Genomic DNA, 20,450 nt, shown 5'->3' with positions numbered 1-20,450 from the left:
TTATTGAAATATAAATATAAAAAAAAGTCACATTTTGAAACCTTTTTTTTATTTTTCCACATACTAGTCAGGATGTAAATTATATTCTAGTTTTAAGGCGTGCATAGTATATTTCAGGGTTTAGTGGATGAGATCAAACTGTTCCGAGAGCCTGAGGGTAGTCTAGTCCTTCTCTGTGTCCTCTCCTCCCGTTATACAGGACAGGCGCCTGCTGAAAGTCATGCTCTCCGGTATCTCTGGCTTGCTCAGGCGCCTCCTGAATTCATCAGTGGTGAAATAGTACATGAGGGGGTCCAGGCTGCAGTTCAGGCTGGCCAGGCAGAGTGTAACAGGGTGAAATCGCAGAATCAGGTTACTGAGGGTGCAGCTCAAGGCTTTGGATTTAACCAGGAAGTCCAGGGGCATGGTGACATGGTAAGGAGCAAAGCACACTAGGAAGACCACAGCGCAGCTTAGCACCATCCTTAACGCCCGCCGCTTCTCCCCTCGGTCAGGAATTGCCCCCGCTGTGGGCTCCCGAAGGCTCCCGGCAGTCAGACAGGTGCAGGCTAACACCAGGATAAGGGGGATGATGAAGCCAATCAGCTCGGCTAGGATCAGGAGAGCCCAGGCTGCTGGGATACTGACGGTCCTCATGGGCAGCTCTGAGAAACACACCGAGGCCGGTCCGCTGGCCTCTGAGGTGTCGTTCCTCAGCAGAGGGAAGGGCAGGCAGCACAGGCAGACAAACAGCCAGCCGAGGGCACACACAAGCATGTCCCCTTTACGCCGGGACGAGTTGTACGTCAGCGGGCGCATGATGAGCTCACAGCGACGCACGCTGACACATACCAGGAAGTAAATGGAAGCGTACATGTTGACGTACTTCAGGTAGAAGCAGAACATGCAGAGAGCATGACCGAAGGGCCAGACGTTGTTCAGGTAATAGTAGATCCGCAGAGGCAGAGAGAGCACCTGAGGAGAGCAGAGAGTGTCAGGATGGTTTCTAGAAGAAGAGCTAGAAACAAATAATGGGGTAGATGCCCGCTTGATTTGAGTAACTAGACTGCTTAAAGGAATACGCCACCGTTTGTTGAAGTAGGGTTATTCACCGCCTCCTCTATATTTACATAGGTGGGCAAACGCGTTTTTGTGCATGCATTGTCTTAGTCCGGCAGAGCTGCTGCTAGCTTAGCTTAGCATAATGAATGGAATCCTTTGTTGCCATTAGCATGTCATGAGTAAAAGTGACCCAACAAAAACAAAACCTAATTACTTATTGTGGCCTGCGTATTCACAACAAGTAAAAATAGCAATGCTGATTAAGACTAGATGATTTCCTAGGTAGATATTGACTTGGGACTATATTGGGTGGAAGTAGGCTACAGCCGAAGCACTGCTACTCGGGCACAGAAATATCGACAGCCCGCGGGGCTCTGCGGCCAGCACAAAGTCACTGTTTCTGGGTTAGTGGACAACCAATCTCAGACAGGGCAGCGGCATTTACTCACGACATGCTAACGGCAACAAAGGATTCCATTCATTACGCTAAGCTAAGCTAGCGGCACCGGACTAAGACAATGCATGCACTCAGACAAAAATGCGTTTGCCCACCTATATAAATATAGAGGAGACGGTGAATAACCCTATTTCAACAAACTGTCGTATTCCTTTAAGCCCCATTTCAGCTTTGCACATGAGGAATTGCTGCCTTTCTTTATTTTGCATTGTTTGATGTTAAAGGAACACGCCGACTTATTGGGAATTTAGCTTTATTGGGTTCCAACTAGCCTACTGCTCCAAATTGTGACAAAAGTGACAAAATAACGCCAACATGTTCCTATTTACATGTTGTGATATGTAGAGTCACAGCGTGTACAAAAAAACAACGTAACATGAGACACAGCCGTCTTCTAACAGTAAACAAACCGGGAACTATATTCTCAGACAGGCTTGCTGCGAGCATATCACTCCGCCCAAGTACTATATTCTTTCGCTGGAGAATATAGTTCCCGTTTTGTTTACAGTTAGAAGACGGCTGTGTCTCATGTTACGTTGTTTTTTGTACACGCTGTGACTCTACAAATCACAACATGTAAATAGGAACATGTTGGTGTTATTTTGTCACTTATTGGGAGCAGTAGGATTACTGGAACCATTCACCTGCATGTTCTGTGCTGGCCTGATGCCGCTGGAGCCGTCAGACAGCATTACAGTACGCACGGAGATGAGAAGGGTATGTATGGACTTGTCTAACTCTGGGGGTTACGGTGAATAAGCTAAATTCCCAATAAGTCAGCGTGTTCCTTTAAATATATTCACAACGTTCCACTTCCAGGATTGTTCCGTTGCAGATGGTAAATCAGCCGGATTTCACTCATTTAGGCCGGATGTCCGTTACCTTGGGCTTTCTTTGTGTTGGAATTTTAACACCAGTGGATTAGTGAGGACTATGGTTAACTGCTCCTCAGATCTCTGCAGGGTAAATCCAGACAGCTAGCTAGACTATCTGTCCAATCTGAGTTTTTTGTTGCACGACTAAAACTACTTTTGAACATACACATGTTCCACCAAAACAAGTTCCTCTCCGAGGCTATTTAGCAGAGTCACCGTGGCTCTGTCCAGACTAAAACCAGATAAACCAGAGCACGTTTTCCTCCCATCCCAGAATGCTGTGTGGACTAGCCAGACCCTCCTCCGCAGCGCTGTGGAGGAGGGTCTGGCTATGCCTGACTAGATGTTAAATAACCCCTGCAGCAAAGGTGGAATGTAACTACATACATTTACTCAAGTACTGTACTAAAGTATCCATTTGGAGATACTTGTACTTTACTTGAGTATTTCTGTTTGCAACTTCATACTTCTACTCCTCTTCATCTCAGAGGCAAATGTATTTTTTTACTCCATTTATTTGACTTTGCCCATTTAGATTTAAAAAAAGATAAATATAATCAACAACAAAATGTGTTTTTACAGATTAAGCTACGCAGCAGTATATTGCATAATAACGAGCGGTTGAGCTCAGATTCCAGGAAATAGTCAGGTCAATCAGAGCAGACTGGGCTTTTTTTTCGGGAGGGGGGCTATAAGAGACAGGCGCTCCTACAGAGCGTCTCATACAGATGGTGAATACAGGTGCAGCAGCCATGGGCCGTGTGAGGAAGTACAAACACGAAATACTAGCATTATCCTGAAAATGCTATATAATAGCTGCCCTTTAATAGCAGCCCTACCATCACCCACAAAAGAGAATTTATGTGAACAGCAAATACCAATGATAAAAAGTTATTTTAGTCTAATTAGATGAGATGACACAAACAGAAACAAACACGGAAGTTTACCTGCAGCAAGTCGGCCACAGCCAGGTTCATCATGAACACCACGGCCTTCTTGGTTTCTCTGATATAAACCTTGAACACCCAGATCGCCAGCACATTACCCAGCAGGCCCGGTGCTAGGATCACACTGTACACTACCGCATACACATAGTGTTGGTACGTCTTGAGATCTTCACTGCTTGTACAGCTGTTGTTGGAAAAGTTCATCTTAAGCCAGTGGCCGTTTACTGTTAACTGTCAAGACGAGCTGCCAACAGGAAGCTTGAATCAGGAAAGCTGCTCGTAGTCTGGTGACGGGTGTGTTTGAGCGTCCGTGCTGTCCATTATGGCGAGGAGGAGTTCAGGCTTCTTTGAGGGAAGTTGAAGTGTTTGTCCAGCCGAATAAACTGTTGATGTTTCAGAGCGTGTTCAACCCCAGGTACATGGCATCCTGGTACAGGAGAAGAGAAAGGGTCAGCAGGATGATATTAGTGCCACTGTAAACCAACATTTATGGCAGTGTGATTTGCATGTTTGCATGCACAGATACAGATAGCTACTGGATCACGTTTTCTGAAAGAACCCTTCTCCATCAGACACACATCACATTGTACAGTATTCAGTCCCCCACACACACACACACACACATGCAAACACACTCACGTGTCAACCAGGGCTTCAGCTTGTTATACCATCTGTTTCAACTGTGCATAACATAAAAGGTCGTTAGTGTGTGAGTGCAGCTTTGCAGCGGCATTTACAGTAAATATGCAAACCCACACAGAAGTTGATGAAGCAATCTCCCACATAGTGTTCACTGTTTAGCGTCTCTACCTGTAGGGCAGCCAATAATAAGTGTGTGTGTGTGTCTCTCACGCATAGATCTAAAGAACGACGTTTGCGGTGAATTCACAGTTTCAAAATAGGTGATACATATATGCTTTATGACATTCCCAACAGCACAAAATGAAAGCCATGTACTGTAACCTTGTGTTGACCACGTAACTTTTAGTTTTTCTGAGTCAAACCTTTTCTGTAAACGTTATTGTCACTTTTCCCGATGTTTTGGAAGCTTTTTCCTGACAGTTTTTGTCAGTTTTTCAGATGTTTTTGCCATTTTTTTTTGTGCTTTTTTTTTTGTTGACGTTTTTGTTATTTTTCCCCTGACATTTTCCATTACTTTTTTTCAATTTTCTTTTATCATTTTTTTTTTTCAAATGCTATAAAATTAAATAAAACACCCAAATTCAATGAAAGTAGTGAACTAATCATTTATTTTACTTGTGAAGAGCCATCCATGTTATTATTATTTTTTTGACAATTTGGTTGAAAGAAACCCAAACTTCTGATATAGAAACCTTTTTAAAATTGGTCAAATTTGACCCGAGAACAATATGATATATATGCACTGATAAACTTCACATAATGATTTTAACTTCAAATGGAAACACACAGTAATGTCTGGAACTGAGCTTGCGGCTCATAGGTGTCATGATCGCAAGCTCAGTTCCCCCCCCCCCGTAACATCAGTCAGTGTACTCTGGTTAGACATGGGTTTTCCTTTTTGCTTCAACCCACATAAACCGTTTATGAACACACAATGTGAGCAGTGAAGAGTCCTCCTTGTTTTATATAGTTTTGTCTCTTTTTGTTATCTGATTTGACTCGGACTAAACTGATCCCAGCTCAGTATGGAACAGGAAAAAGAGAAATTGTTTGGATTTTCATTGTTCTGGTCTTTCAGTATTTTTACAGATGAGACTTTTGTTTTGATGATTTCTTTCATCATATGTTTAAACTTTATATGTTACTTTAACATGTTAACTATTTAGAACATGATTATGTTTGATGAGTAGAAAGGGAATAATGTGGCATAAATAAGTAGTACTGATGATCCACATCATCAATTAACATTTTTAGGACGTATTCTAAACAGTCAGTCAGTATGTTACTGTTTTAGTAGTGTATGGGAAATAACATTAACTACACATATGTGTTTTCTAAATAACACTGATTATTATTTATCACGTACTTTGTCAGACACGCTCCGTCCTCTTCGCAAGCCTAGTACACAGATCTTTCAAAGTAAAAGTACCAGTACAACAATGTAAAAGTACAAATAAAAGTCCTGCATTAAAAATCTTCCGAAGTAAAGTTACAGAACTGTTATCAGCACAATGTACTTAGAATGTCAAAGTAAAAGTAGTCGTTCTGCAGAGTGATGTAGTGTTCTGTATGCATTAATATGTAAGTAGCATTTAACTATTGTAGCTGGTGATCTAACTGCCTTATATACTGTTAGGGAGTTGAGTCCGGTGGACCCCAACCTGCGGGTCGGGCCCCTCTGAAGGATCACAAGATAGGAAAGAAACATAAGCTACGTTCACACTGCAAGTCTTAATGCTTAATTCAGATTTTTTGCTCAGATCCGATTTTTTGTTTGGCTGTTCACGTTACCTTTTCAAACGTGGACTATATCAGATTCCAGTGTGAACTGTTTCCAACTGACCCGCATGCGCAAAAGAACAATAACAGTGACATCAGACGCAGCACGCTGTTGCATTGAAGTTAGGGAAGTTATGGAGGAAGTCAGCATTTTGGCTTTTATTTCAAAATGTTTGTGTAATGGCAGCCGTAACATTAATGAGCATAACACTAATGAGGTCTAACACCTCCCTCTCCCTCTCCCTCCAGTGACTTGCTCCATCACTGTTCTCCATTGTGTAGGCCTAGTCAAGTTCTTTATGTTACTGTCTGTGTCTAGGGGCTAACATAAATGTAGTCGCATAAAAAGTAACTTCTGGAGTGGAATAGAAGTATAAAGTAGCATAAAATGGAATACTCCGACGTATCCTCCTACAACAGTTCATATTGATATCTTGCAAAAAGTCATGCACAATTTTCCGCACAGTTATTCTACAAATTTCCAGCATGTGAAAGGCCCTGCAGTGCAGAACCAGCTTAGGCAAAACTACCTGGTTAGGTTCAGGAAAAGATCCTGGTTTGGGTTGAAATAAAAAAAGATGTATGTAACGTATGTACATTAAGCATTGTGTTAGTTAATTCCTGACACAGAAGTCATACGCCCACTGATTGAATTTATCATTTCTATCAGTCACACACCAATCACAGCCATTTTCACATCAAGGCGGTTCATTTAAATATGACTCCCTCCACAGTGATCCCTGCTACACCAATGTTGCCTCTCTCACCGCTGCTGCTTGCTAAGCCTTGCTTCCACTTTCCTAGTGCACAGTCCTACCGTGGGTGCCCCACGGAAAATACTGAGCACCCAGACTGCCAGTAGGCTACATTCACTTAAAATTAAACATTGCAGTTGGTGCTTAGTGGAGCGTCTGTCATACTGTGATTGGTTATATTGCTGTCAGTCCCCTGCTCCATATCCTATCATCCAATCACAGCGGAGAGACACGCTCCTCCTGAACAATTAACCGCAATGGCGAGTCAACAAATCGAATTCAACATTTGGTAGCTTAGTGGGCCTAGGTGGTCTATTGCCTGTTTTTACTGTGTGGACTTGTGTGCTACTGTATCTTCATGTAACATTGATAGCCAGGCCCAGGCCTTTATGATCGGCAACAAGCATAACTGTAACTTGCAATATATGGTTAAATCTGTGACGAGATTGTTCCTGACTAAAGGGGTGTTGGTTAAGTAATGTAAGTTACGTAACAAAAGTAAGTTTGATCAAGGTGACTTTTGCTTTCACACTGGACACGAACAGCAGTCTCCTGGGTAAAAAAAACAACAACCTGTGTTAGTTTGACCCATCCAGCCCAACCTCGTCTCTACGCAGACTTTGTGGCACATCCTGGCTCATGATTATGTGGGTTATGTACAAATTAAATAGTGCATTACTTATCGTAGGTATAACTACAAACAGTCAATGAGAACAGCCTGAATACTCAAGTAAAGTACATTTACCTCATAATTGTACTTAAAGTGCTCATATTATGCTTTTTGGCTTTTTCCCTTTCCTTTATTGTGTTATATATCTTTTTTTGTGCACGTTATAGGTTTACAAAGTGAAAAAGCCCAAAGTCCCCCCCCGCCCCAAAGGGACTTACCATCTCCAACAGAAAACACTGTTCACAAACTGCTCCAAACAGCTCTATTGTAGTCCAGCCTTTACTTCAGAGACAAACGTGGTCACTTTGGCACACATGTTATAATGCTCGCCTAGCTGCTAGCATGGTACACCCTCATACTCTGCTTCTGACTGGCTAGTAGTCCTTACCTAGGTACTGTCAGGGCACGCCCTCATTCTCTGCTTCTGACTGGCTAGTAGTCCTTACCTAGGTACTGTCAGGACACGCCCTCATACTCTGCTTCTGACTGGCTAGTAGTCCTTACCTAGGTACTGTCAGGGCACGCCCTCATACTCTGCTTCTGACTTGCTAGTAGTCCTTACCTAGGTACTGTCAGGACACGCCCTCATACTCTGCTTCTGACTGGCTAGTAGTCCTTACCTAGGTACTGTCAGGACACGCCCTCATACTCTGCTTCTGACTGGCTAGTAGTCCTTACCTAGGTACTGTCAGGACACACCCTCATACTCTGCTTCTGACTGGCTAGTAGTCCTTCCCTAGCTACTGAGCATGTGCAACTCCCAACAAAGATGGAACAGAAGTGAGATGTCTCACTCTGTAGCTAAAACAGAGAGCTCAACACACAAAAGAGTACAACAGTACAACAAAAATATGGTGTTGTTTGAAAATTAAACCATGTAAACCTATTCTGATATAACCTCTAAATACAATTATGAACCTGAAAATGATCATAATATGAGCACTTTAAGGATTACAGTACTTCCCAGGGGGAGGTTAATGAACAGAGGGACTTTATCTAAGTAAAGAGGGGATTTTATAGAAATATCCACAGCGTTCTGGCCTCTGCTCTCCGACTGCCTTTTATCCTACTTTACAGCACTGAGAAAGATCTCCCAGGGGACCCTCAGTCCCCAGTCTTCCTTTTAGCCTCACTGACCTTTGACCTATGTGCGACTGTTTCAGTGTGATTCTTCTCTCATTGCTCTCACTGAGGCACGTACGGTATGCTTCTCTCAGAGGCTGTCTTACATGATCTGAAAGGACTTTTTAGTGATGACCAATTGCTGTTCTTTCGTTTTCTCCTTGCGGCTTATGGCAGCAGTGTTATGTGCACAATGATAACCTATCAAAAGCCAAACTTGACAGTATGAAATGGCCGGTAACAACACGACATCTTATCAAGACTTGGGTCAATAGGTCTTGTTGATATTAAAGTTATATGAAATGTCTGTGTTTCAAAAAAGAGCTGCACCCCTACCTTAGGATTGAGCACTTGTAGTTATCAGATCTCGCCAATGGAAACACCTTATTTAATCCACTGTGATTCATCCCTCTGTGGGTTTTTGGCGCCTATTAGCTTTTCCGCTCAGACACGACATCTTGCCTCGTGTATCAGCACCCCAAAATGTTAGGGGCCAGCACTCAGCTCCCTCCACATGTGCTGTTCCAACACACAAAACATGTCATGATCCCCATCCCCAGATACACACACAGAGACAAGGAACACCCTGACACTGGCCTGCAGACACACATTCACACCCTCAACATAACAGACATTCCTCAGGTTGGAGAAACATGCGAGATCCCCCATGAGGCATGACTCCACGCTGAAGGCATCCAGCTGATACAGCCTCTCACACAAAAGACACAACTTCTTTTAAAGGAATCAACAGTTAATATCTCACCTCTGTCTTCAAGCTGGAGGCTGTGTCGCATCAAAAAGCAGGAGGGTGAAGCATCAGCCGACACACGTACTACCACCCCCCCCCCCCTTCTCCCCCTATAACACTATTTACTCTCTTCTCTGTCCCGCCCTCTCCCTTCCTCACTCTTTTTTCTCACTCTACCATCCAGTTTCTACTGTCTGTTTTTTCTATAATCTAAAGTTATTTCCTGTTTAATTTTTTCACCTTGTTCTCACTCTATGTCTGTCTTTCTCTCAGTGTCTCTGCTGTACTGGGGATTTCAGCACACACAGGGCTTCCTGTGGGGGTGTGGTTTACAAAGAATTTTTGACACCATAACTTCTGCTATTATGTCTGCTTTTTCCCTTATAAGCGTCATTAATTCGCCATGTGTGTGCTTCTAATGGCAGAATAAATCATTGTAATATATCAGGACTGAGAATCAATACTAAAAGTAGAATTCTTTTTTTTTATTTTGGCCTTTTTTAAGCTGCTGTTGGTCTCTTTCTCTCACATATTTCTCAACACAATATTTTCAGTAACTGAATAGCAGATGAAATTGTATGCAATGCTGGAATATGGAAGTGGAAAAGATCAGAAGTGTGTACAGTTCGGTGGGTGAATCAGACGACTGGTTCTTCCTAAGGTGGGCTGCAGACATCTGCCTGGGGGCGAGGGTAGCCTCAGTGTTGGCACAGACTTGGGTTTAGCAGATGCAAGAGGAGGTGGGTGGGTGGGTGGGGGGGCTGACTTTTCAGTTTAAAAGCCAACATCAGAGCCTGGCAGTTACTGGTTTTCAAAGCTGCTGCAACTGCTGCCAACTGTCTTTACCACTTTGCATTGTGAGAGGAAGTATTGCCAAAATGAGCTGGCACCTGTATTCACTTGCTGTCACTTAGAGGAAACCACGTTATAGCAACACAAACATCACAGCACCGGATAGAGGCAGACAGCGCTTTTATTAACAGGACATTTACATACAGCTTTTGACATTAATGACATAGCTTATTTAAAGTTGTTGCACAACTAGCTGTAGCTTATGTACACGAGGCGACTGTGTTGATAGTAACATAGATATCAGTAGTAACATAGATATTGTGCGCACACTCATTTCGAAGCGCAGACATCATTCAGTTGCTGATTGAAGATTTGTTTGTTCTAAAGCAATGTCCTCTGGGAGCTTGTTCATATTTAAAGTCAAAGCTTTTCTGGTCAGTTTGTACAGCTGGGACATGTGAAATCATCTCGTTGTTTACAAGTTCAACATGATGCGCTTTATCTGTCATGTTCAGCTGTGTCATTCCTTGAGGAAAGAAACTATTTTGCCTCTGAATAGTCGAAGTCCCTTACCGAGCAGCTACTCTCCATGCTCGTCAGTCGGCCCGGCGCGGGCCGCTGGCTCGGCGGGGAGGAGAGCAGCGAGGCGGTGAAGGAGGAGGTGCGCCTGCTCAGGTGCAGTCTGAATTCTGCTGTCAGAAAGTAATAAAGCAGAGGGTTGAGGCATGAGCTCAGGCTCGCCAGACACAGAGACATCGGGTGGAACTGACGCACGGCCAGCCTGGTCGCGCAGTCGGACACTATGTCCTGCGACACCATCAAGTAGAGCAGGAAGTTGAGGTGGTAGGGGGCAAAGCAGATCAGGAAGAGGGCAAAGCAGCTCAGCACCATCCGTAGAGCACGCCTCTTCTCAGCTTGCGTATGCTTTTCATGATATTTATCCGTCTGATTGTTGGAGGTGACGGACTGGAGTCGGCTGCGTGCTGCCGAGTTGAGGTCGGCCGTGTTTGACTGATCCTGGGTCTGTCCCTGGATGAGAGAGCGGGCGGTGCGGATGGAGCTGAAACTGATGCAGGCCAAAGGAATTAAGAAACCAAACAGCTCACCGAAAGCCATCATGGTGACTGCCACAGAGAGCGGCAGACGACGCATGGGCAAGTCTTTGAAACAGGTGCCTTTGGAAGAGCTGGGACCGGAGCTGCTGGAGTTCAGAACCGAGAGTGAAGTGGTGTAACCTAAGGGATGCTGGGTAGAAGTGGCTTCCAGAGGATAGGACATGTTGTAGATGGTCTGTGTGCCGACGCTGGTGGTGCTGGTGGTGCTGGTGGTGCTGGTGGAGCTGCTGCTGCTCCGCATCAAGATGAAAGGTGAGCAGGCCAGACCGACCACCACCCACACTACGACACTGATCAACAGGTCATAGCGCCGCCTCCAGCCGCGGGCGGAGAACGGTTTGAGCAGGAAGAAGCACCTCTGCATGCTGATACACACCTGGAAACAAGAAAAATTTTCAGAAAAACAAGATTTAAAGCAAATCAAACTCCATTTGTTTCGAAAAGGACAAGGGAGGCTTAGAGTCGAATGACCTACTGTTATGCATTAACATTTAACTCCTTGTAAATAATTAGAAATGGCTAAGGTGTCATGTTCTAGAATCCTCACAGTGTTCCAGGATTATTTCCACTTTACTGCCTGCTTACCAGGAACACTATGGCGGCGTACATGTTGAGGTATTTGAGGTAGAAGCAGAACAGGCAGACACCTTCTCCAAAGGGCCAGGTGTGTGTGAAGTAATAATAAATCCTCAGGGGCAGAGACAGGATGTGGGCCAGGTCTGCTAGCGCCAGGTTTATCATGAAGATCACCGCCTTGGTCTTCTTACTGTGGAGCAACATGCAGAGGAGTTAGCCATGTCCAGAACGTGTATGAGGCTTTATGTGCGTGTGTGTGTGTGTGTGTGCGTGTGCATGTGGGAGTGCGTGCATGTGCATGCGTGTGTGTGTGTACCTAATGTGTCTGCAGAGAACCCAGAGAGCAGTGGTGTTGAGCAGCAGCCCAGGGATGAAGAGCAGCAGGTAGAAGTAGGTGTACATGGTGTCCATGTGCTGATTCCAGCTGGTCATGTTGTGTCCACAGGAGTTGGGCTGGGACCCATCCCACACTCCAGATGTATTCTCAGTCATTTCCTCTCTAACACAGATACTGATGGCATAACTCAACAACCCTTTCCCCTGATCAATCCTGCATCTTGTAACCCACAATCACTGAACACCTAAAAGAGAAAAATGAGAGGGGACAGCTAATGGAATTGATACTATAAATAGTATTTTCTTTCTTTTTTTAAAGATGATTTCTTTTTGGCATTTTAGGCCTTTATTTGATAGGACAGCTTAGACATGAAAGGGGAGAGAGAGGGGGAATGACATGCAGCAAAAGGGCAGCAGGTTGGAACCAAACTTGCAGCCGCTGTGGTAAGGACCAGCCTCTGTATATGGGCGCACGCTCTACCAGGTGAGCTACACAGAAGCATTATTTTCTAACATATCATTTCTAAAAAATACCAATTTTAACTAACATTTTTTAATAAGACATCCTTTATAAAGATTTCATAGGGTATAACTAATTGCTTTTTACCATAATTTACTAATGCTTTATGGATCTGTTACAATAAGTTATTAATAAGGAAAACACTTGGGTTGCCAGGTTGTGAAGAAAAAAACACATCTCACTACAATACAAGGGCCATGATCCTCCTCAGTAGAGAAAGTTTGTCCTGTTATTATTTATTTTTTTCTGAGTTTTTGAAGACTTCTCATCCATAAGGACTGAAAGTAGAACTTGACAGTTCCTTTTTTGACATTGGAAACAACAGTTGGCTGTTGAGATTGTTTTGCCAACTGCGGTTTGCAATTTCTTTCAGTTTCATCCTTATCTTTAGTTCATCAGGAAGACTCCAAAGGACTTTCAGACATCTTACCTTCTGGAGAAAGGCTGCAGTGCATCTGGACCACAATCCATTTTTTAACAAGGTATTAACAATTACAAGTGCAGACAGAATGTTTGTAGGTTCCTGTCTTTATAAAAAGCTATCATCTCAGCAGTTTCAAATGTCAGGAAGCCATTAATAAAGTGGACATGAGTTTCACTTTCTAATAAGCCATCAAGTCTACTGCTATGAATACAGTTACAGTCATATAGAAAACTGATAGAAATAGTGTAAGATTGCAGAAACTATGCAATGTAAGCAATCATAAATGTGCTCTCTTGCAATTAACTGTAAAAAAAAAAATGTATATGTACCATATTAATTTCATACGTAATTAAAGCGGCACTACTTAGCCTTAAGTAAACAGAGTTTCCAACAATCAGTTATAAATATGAATAAGTAGTTCATAAATTTTTGGCCCACATGCAGCCCATTGGAATGGTCCTCGTGATGAGCTAAAGAGCTAGCTAAAAGCTAAAAGCAGGTATAGTACATGCATTTTGTGAAAGAAAAGGGGTGAATCTCCCAAAAAATCTGACAAATGTTTATTATTCATAAGTCTCCTCTATAATATATAAAAAGTGGTGGAAAGTTTTGAAAAATACTGTAATCGTTGATGCCACAATTTCCCATTGCAGCCCATGTTAATGGGAGATCCTACAGGTGACTAGGGGAAATATTTTAACTAACAGATATCACTCCCCAGTTGATTATTTACATTAAGACAATATTTTTTGTATTACAAGTTTTCTGAACTTTTATGTTTATTTATGCAAATGACCCGTTATCTTCCTAAATATGTGCTAATGTGCATGAATAAAGTGTTTCTTAAACAGGCCACTCAAAGATTTCAAAGATTTGTATTCACATTAGTCACTTAGACACTAGTCTCGCATTGCCAGACCCTCCTCTACAGCACTGCGGAGGAGGGTCTGGCGAGTCCACACAGCATTCCGGGATGGGAGAAAAACGTGCTCTGGTTTATTGGCATTTCTTTAAACCAATCACAATCGTCTTGGGCGGTGCTAAGCACCAGACGGAGACACGGTGCCTCTGCAAAATAGTCTCAGGAAGGAACTTGTTTTGGTGGAACACGTGTACGTTCAAAAGTAGTTTTAGTCGTGCAACAGAAAACTCAGATTGGACAGATAGTCTATCTAGCTGTCTGGATTTACCCTGCAGAGATCTGAGGAGCAGTTGACCATAGTCCTCACAAATCCACCGGAGGTTAGAACGCCAACACAAAGAAAGCAGAAGGAAACGGACATCCGACCGAAAAGAGAAATCCTGCTGAATTTCCCGCAGCACCGGAGCAATCCCGCAAGTTGAACGTCATGGATATAGACTATTTAGACACCAATTCATTGGAAAATAGGGTCCAAGTTTAAAAATACCAAATACTTTTATTTGTACAAATTAGTACATATTTAATTAGATGATGTCTGATTTGTATAATGAAACCATAAAAGTCCAGAAAACATGTATTACAAATATTGTCTTAATGTAAATAATCAACTGGGGAGTGATATCTGTTATTTAGTTGTTAGATAATTGTGGCATCACCGATTGCAGTATTTTTCAAAACTTTCCACCACTTGGATCTCTTAGGACTTTTTGTATGTTATAGAGGAGACTTTTATGAGACTAGATCAGTTGAAAGAGTTTCTGTTGCAATTTGTGTGGGGTCATGTCGCACAATGCCTGTACTATTAGTAGTCATGCTGGTGGATTATAAACAGCAGCCAACAAGATTTTTCTAGACCTGGCCACCCAAAAGTTGTTGACTGGGTTGTTCCTGTAGTTCACAAATGTAACAGTGCCCTAAGTTGACCTGCCACAAAAGGATTTCACCTCCTTCTTGTATGAATCAGCTAGTTAAATCATGACTTGGCTTTCTTAAGCTATGCAAATGATTGTTTTTGTCTGTGCAATGTATTTGCTGGATGCCAAATTGAACCGAGTTGTTAAAAATACTGATAAAATGTGTAATAAATCAGAGATATCGCTGCAGCAGGAAATGTGTGGAAGCAAGACGGAGCATTTGTTCTGCTTATCACTGAGGCATCGCCTTTCCTTCTGCCATCAAGATGACACCACACCCTTCCTCTGCCGGGCCCAGAAGGGGAAGAAAGAAACTGCTTTTTTTTTTTTTTTCATCTGCTTGGCTGTAATTTTCACCTGTTTTGACTCTTGGACTCCTATTGGCCGCGGGCTATCAGTCTGACACAGTCAGCCAACGGATTCCCTCGCGTCACCTGTACAGTTAAGAGTTAAGCAACCACGTCGGCAGACTTGAATTTAAGGAAGTAGTACGCAGGTTTGAGGGGAAAGGGTCCATTTTTAAACTCATGTGAACAGTTTCTCAAATTGTCTCATGTTTCAGTCTCAAAATGAAATCCCTAATGACATTTTAAAATCATCAAACAGTGCTGCAGTGATATAATTTAGCATGCATGATGACAACAGAAACAATTGACAATAATACCTTTAACACCTAATTTACCTTGAATAATGCCTGTAAAATAAATCTAGCAATACATACATAATGATACATTTTGACATGCATGATACAGTAATAAATTTCAAATGCTAAGTGAAAGAGGATTTACTAACAAAGCCAGCAAAACGTGACTTTGACCACAAAATGTTCAGACAAAGCACAACAGCGTGACCGCCTCACACATTATTTCCCTCAACCCAAACTGTGCGATTACCTTGTGCTTCTCTGTCGTCTCCCTTAATGATCCGGATGGACGGAGGGGAGCGTTCAGAGCCAGGAGTGATCACCAGCGACCACATGTTCCAGCAGTTTCATACTTGTCTGATAACAGCTGGCTGACGCTAAGACACACTCTCCTGCTCGAGCGGTACAGTAGCAAACGGGGTCAACAGGAAACCTTCCTGTCACATGTAAGCAGCAGAGACCTGTCAGGGTGTGCATGTGAGCGAGTCTACATTAACCCGCCAAATATGTGGTTTCTGTTTGGATGTGTTTGCGTGGGGTGGTGGCGTCTGGTGTGAGCTGTGTGATCAGAGAAAGGGGAAGCTCTGCCCTCACGCATGCAAGTGTTTTTCTACCATCTGTGACGTCACTGAGCCCCTACCATAACTTAAAATGCATACAGTATAGGGCACAAGCCGAGTGTGAGAGTGTGGTTTTCTCTTACCTCTGAAAATGTCTTATGCAGTGGACACAGCAGAATCTGAGGGCATGCAGTTTGTGTCTACACTACCGTATTGCAGAGTACTTCATGTCTCTGGTAAAAAAATAAAGAGAGCTCTCTGCGCTTCTGCAGACCATGACAATCTGGTGCAACCAAGGCAGGTCAAAACAGTGTAAAGTAACAAAAAATTGCCTGCAATGTTTTGTTACTTTACTGCATGTCTCTATTTGCATCCTGCAATGTTTGGAGATGAAAAAAAAAAATGCAATCAACCGCTTCCCCTATCAGATACTACACTTCCTTTTCAGTTGGCAGTTTTATCTATCCTTTTAGTTTCTCATCAGTCTGTGCATGTGAAGCCACACCCAGAGAAAGCGACTGCTGACAGGTTCCCAGGCAGTGGCAGGCGCCTGTGGAACTTCCGGGGCTGCTTCTGTGTGGTTTCACCTCAACACACATGGTTTCATTTAGAGCCAGTACAGGCTGATAACAAATTTGACATTTTATGTCATTTATCTCTTTGTGTGGATTCTGTAGAGCACTTTGTGTTACATTTTATATGTATGAAAAGTGCTATACAAATAAAGTCTAATTTCATTAATTGATAATCAAGAACAGAGATGGGGACCCGAGTCTGAGACTCGGGCTCGAGTCGCACTTAAGTCGCGCAAACAGCTGACTTCAGACTGGACTCGGACTCGAGCTTCGAGACTCGTCAACAACCTGTTGTCATGCAATTATTGCTTTTTAAATCTAAATTTATTCATGTATTTCTATTTTCTTTTATTGGCGCATATACGCTGAGGAAACGTATGACCCCTGCCCTTTGCCATAATTTGCAACGTAACGCATGCGCTATGCCTCATGCGCTATGCCTCATGCGCTATGCCTCATGCGCTATGCCTCATGCGCTATGCCTCATGAGCTATGCCTCATGTGCGCACTCGCATATAAAAAATGCATTGACGATGGCGACACCAAGGAGTTGTGCCTTTTGTCATTAGTTTTGCTTTCAATAACTTGGTAAACAGTGGCGGTAAGCCAACAGCTAAATGCAAGGTGTTTGGCACCAAGATAAATGATGCCGGATCAACAACGTCAGACTTCATCAAGCATCTAAAAACGCACCCAGATAGGTCAGTCACTCACACACCAATGTGAAAGAGACGTTACATTTAGCATATATCGTCACAGGTAACAAGCTAACCATCGCAAAGTGTTGTGCTAATGCTGGGAACAAATTGTATCTTTTAAGTTGTAGCCATATGATGTGACAGACCAGGTTGTTGTTAAATAGCAATATGGAAAGTATCAGTTCTCTCATGTTTGCACCATGGTTGGTGTATTAACTTTCAATATAGATGTTTCCCTCAAACTTTTAACACTGAAAAATGTAATGCATGATGTGGTTGGGCTTTACAGCCAGTTAATAACACAGACAAACATGTATTATTTGGTGCAGATACCAAAATTTTGAAAAATACAGTTATGAAATTGAAACAGAGTTCTTCATTTGTGTTTCTTCAGATTGTAGTAGACGCCATAAAGTTCTCCTACAACTGATTTTGATACTGTACTGTATGGATGGTAGCTACAGGACATGCTTTGAATTCATAAGATTTAACAATACAGTGTTAGAGACAGATGAGATGGCCAGAGACTTGAGACTTGACTTGGACTCGTGGCAAAAGACTTGAGACATGACTTGAACTTGCCCCTCAAAGACTTGAGACTCGACTTGGACTTCCAAAAAATGACTTGTGAACATCTCTGATCAAGAAACATGTTGAAGGCAAATGAACACATGATAGTTAACCACCTGTGGAGTCTATTCTGGTGTTTTCACTAAAATGTTTGTTTTAACTTATGGCCACTAGAGGTCAGGACAGGCCAATACGCTCAGTATACTGAGCCACAGTGTGCAGTTTTTTCTGCTACAAGAAGAAGGGCAGATTGCTCCATTAAAATAGACATTCAAAGGGTTGAGTGTCGTCTGCTGCAATATTTTTCTCCACTCCAGTGCATTTGTCTTCCTCTCTGCTACCCTTGATCCTAATTCCAGAAGAGTCCATTTACTGTTGTCTGTCTCTCTCTGCTGCTTCATGGTCACATCAGTCATCATCACTAGATTTTATCTCTCTCTCTTTCACAGTGTACATACTGCTGCTGCAGGTATAGAGGTGTATGGCATTCCCAGACCTGCCAACCTGTACGCATTTTGCGTAGTAGATACGCATTTTGACATCAAAATACGGTGATACGATTTGTCACTTTAAACTACGCGAAAATCAGGTGACTGCTTTAGTTCACTCGTTGACGTGCAGTAGCCGACTCAGTCTAACTCTTGATGATAGTAGGCAGCTAAAACAGCGTAGCAGCCACGAGCATGCTGGAAAAAAAAACTAAAGAAGAAGAGTTCGACCAATCACACCGTCGGGTCTCTTCCTCTAATGTCAAGCGCGGACTTTGGCTGGTCGTTCGGTGCCTTCAGACAAAGCTCAAGCTCACAGGCTAACGGCTTATTAGCTAGCCAAACACCGAGCGGTAACATCTGCAAAGATTGGCTCTGTGAGTAGAAAAAACTGTGTTGTAGAGTTACAAATTACTTGTCAGTTACAAGTCCTGCATTCAACATCTTCCCAATGTAATAGTACAAAAGTATTATCAAAATATACTTAAAGGTCTGATGACATGGTGCTCTTTGGATGCTTTTATATAGACTTTAGTGGTCCCCTAATACTGTATCTGAAGTCTCTTTTATATAGACCTTAGTGGTCCCCTAATACTGTATCTGAAGTCTCTTTTATATAGACCTTAGTGGTCCCCTAATACTGTATCTGAAGTCTCTTTTATATAGACCTTAGTGGTCCCCTAATACTGTATCTGAAGTCTCTTTTATATAGACTTTAGTGGTCCCCTAATACTGTATCTGAAGTCTCTTTTATATAGACCTTAGTGGTCCCCTAATACTGTATCTGAAGTCTCTTTTATATAGACCTTAGTGGTCCCCTAATACTGTATCTGAAGTCTCTTTCCCAAAATTCAGCTTTGGTGCAGAATTACAGCCACTAGAGCCAGTCCCACAATGAGCTTTCCTTAGGATGTGCCATTTCTGTGTCTGAAGCTATTGAGGAGGAGAGAGGGGGGGGCAAGGTGGAGGGTGGGGGTGTGGCCTTGACCAACTGCCACTTTTCTCATTTGAAAGCCATGATGTCTCTCTCTCTCTCATGGGTTGGCCAAATTCTCTGGGCGGGCAAAGCAGAGAAAGGGGAGGTAATCTTGCTTGTTATGACCTCATAACAAGCAAGATTCCAGAACAGCTCATCTGAGCTTTCATTTTCTCAAAGGCAGAGCAGGATAACCAGGGCTCAGTTTACACCTATCACCATTTCAAGCCAATTGGGGACCATAGGCAGGCTGGGGGAACGCATATTAATGTTAAAAAACCTCATAAAGTGAAATTTTCATGCCATGGGACCTTTAAAGTACCAAAAGTAAAAGTGCTCATTATGCAGTGTAATATATTTTATTGGATTATATTATGATCCAATTAATTGTATTAAATACAACCGATAATTTAAATAAAATGTTTTATTTAGTAGCCTACTTGAACATAATTATTTTCTAGGGTTTAAAATGTATACAGATTTGACATTTAATGGCACAATTATTCCACGTGTGTGCCGCCGTGTTCATGAACCAGAACTAATAATCGTAACTAAAAATCCGTAAGTTGCTACTCAAAAAGGTTTTTCAAGGTTGGCAGGTCTGGAATCATTCCCAAGTAAGGCCACAGATCTCTAACTCAGCATGGCTCTGTGAAGGAATGGATAAACAACTTGTACTAACATCATGTATAATGTCCCCCTCTCCAGCAGGAGCCTGTTGTATACATACAGTACAAACAGAAACATATAGACGACCCTGCTGCTGGTCCTTACAGTGACTCTGCACACTGTCACTGTTAAAGGCCAACACACAAGCAAGCCGGGAACATGCTAGCGTCGCAATAGCTCTCAGAGAATCTTTCCACTTTCTCTGTACTGTGCTGTTTACTCCCTGGCATTTGGTTTTTAGGACTGCACATGAGTTCATTCAATAAAGAGTTGAAGAGGGAATAAAAGCTCTGCAACCTAGCTAGCCTACTGTCAGTTAGTTATATCCTGTGTGACAGAAATGCATGTTCTGATGGCGTACCCAATGCCTTTTGGATAAACATATTCACCAAAAGGACCGCAAATTTATACAGGCAAACCCCTGAATCTGCTGACATTACTGTTTTGCTCTACGTGCAGTGTAACACGATGATTTGAGTTTTTAGTGTTCAACTGTACTTTGGAGTGTGTGTGCATTGCTGTGTGTAAGAGACTTTAAGCAGTCTAAGGCCAGATTAAGACAGAGAGAGAGCTCATTCAGAAGCAAACAATGGACCGTTGCTCCAGTCATAATAAGCATTTGGCCTGTGACACAGC

General features: G+C 42.7%; 2 protein-coding genes across 3 annotated transcripts; both read right to left on the bottom strand.

Annotated features, from left to right (window-relative positions):
• Nucleotides 1–63: 63 nt before the first annotated feature.
• On the bottom strand, nt 64–9,137 carry gpr174 (G protein-coupled receptor 174). Of its 2 annotated transcripts, XM_028589730.1 has the most exons (4): nt 9,052–9,137; nt 8,625–8,807; nt 3,321–3,747; nt 64–954 (listed from the first exon to the last, which is right to left on the bottom strand). In XM_028589730.1, the coding sequence occupies exons 3-4, from the start codon at nt 3,522–3,524 to the stop codon at nt 163–165; spliced, it is 996 nt and encodes a 331-aa protein (XP_028445531.1). In that variant the 5' UTR covers nt 3,525–3,747; nt 8,625–8,807; nt 9,052–9,137; the 3' UTR covers nt 64–162. The 2 variants fall into 2 exon arrangements, with proteins under 2 accessions (XP_028445531.1, XP_028445532.1); XM_028589731.1 differs by lacking the exon at nt 8,625–8,807 and having other exon boundaries at nt 9,052–9,118.
• Nucleotides 9,138–9,991: 854 nt separating this feature from the next.
• p2ry10 (P2Y receptor family member 10) lies at nt 9,992–15,842 on the bottom strand. Its single transcript, XM_028589487.1, has 4 exons — nt 15,529–15,842; nt 11,836–12,100; nt 11,529–11,709; nt 9,992–11,319 (listed from the first exon to the last, which is right to left on the bottom strand). Exons 2-4 carry the CDS (start codon nt 12,009–12,011, stop codon nt 10,369–10,371), a joined length of 1,308 nt encoding a protein of 435 aa, XP_028445288.1. The 5' UTR covers nt 12,012–12,100; nt 15,529–15,842; the 3' UTR covers nt 9,992–10,368.
• Nucleotides 15,843–20,450: the final 4,608 nt, after the last annotated feature.

This window comes from Perca flavescens, chromosome 10, assembly GCF_004354835.1.
Source record: "Perca flavescens isolate YP-PL-M2 chromosome 10, PFLA_1.0, whole genome shotgun sequence".
NCBI lineage: Eukaryota > Metazoa > Chordata > Actinopteri > Perciformes > Percidae > Perca > Perca flavescens.
This window is presented reverse-complemented; position numbering and strand designations above follow the sequence as displayed.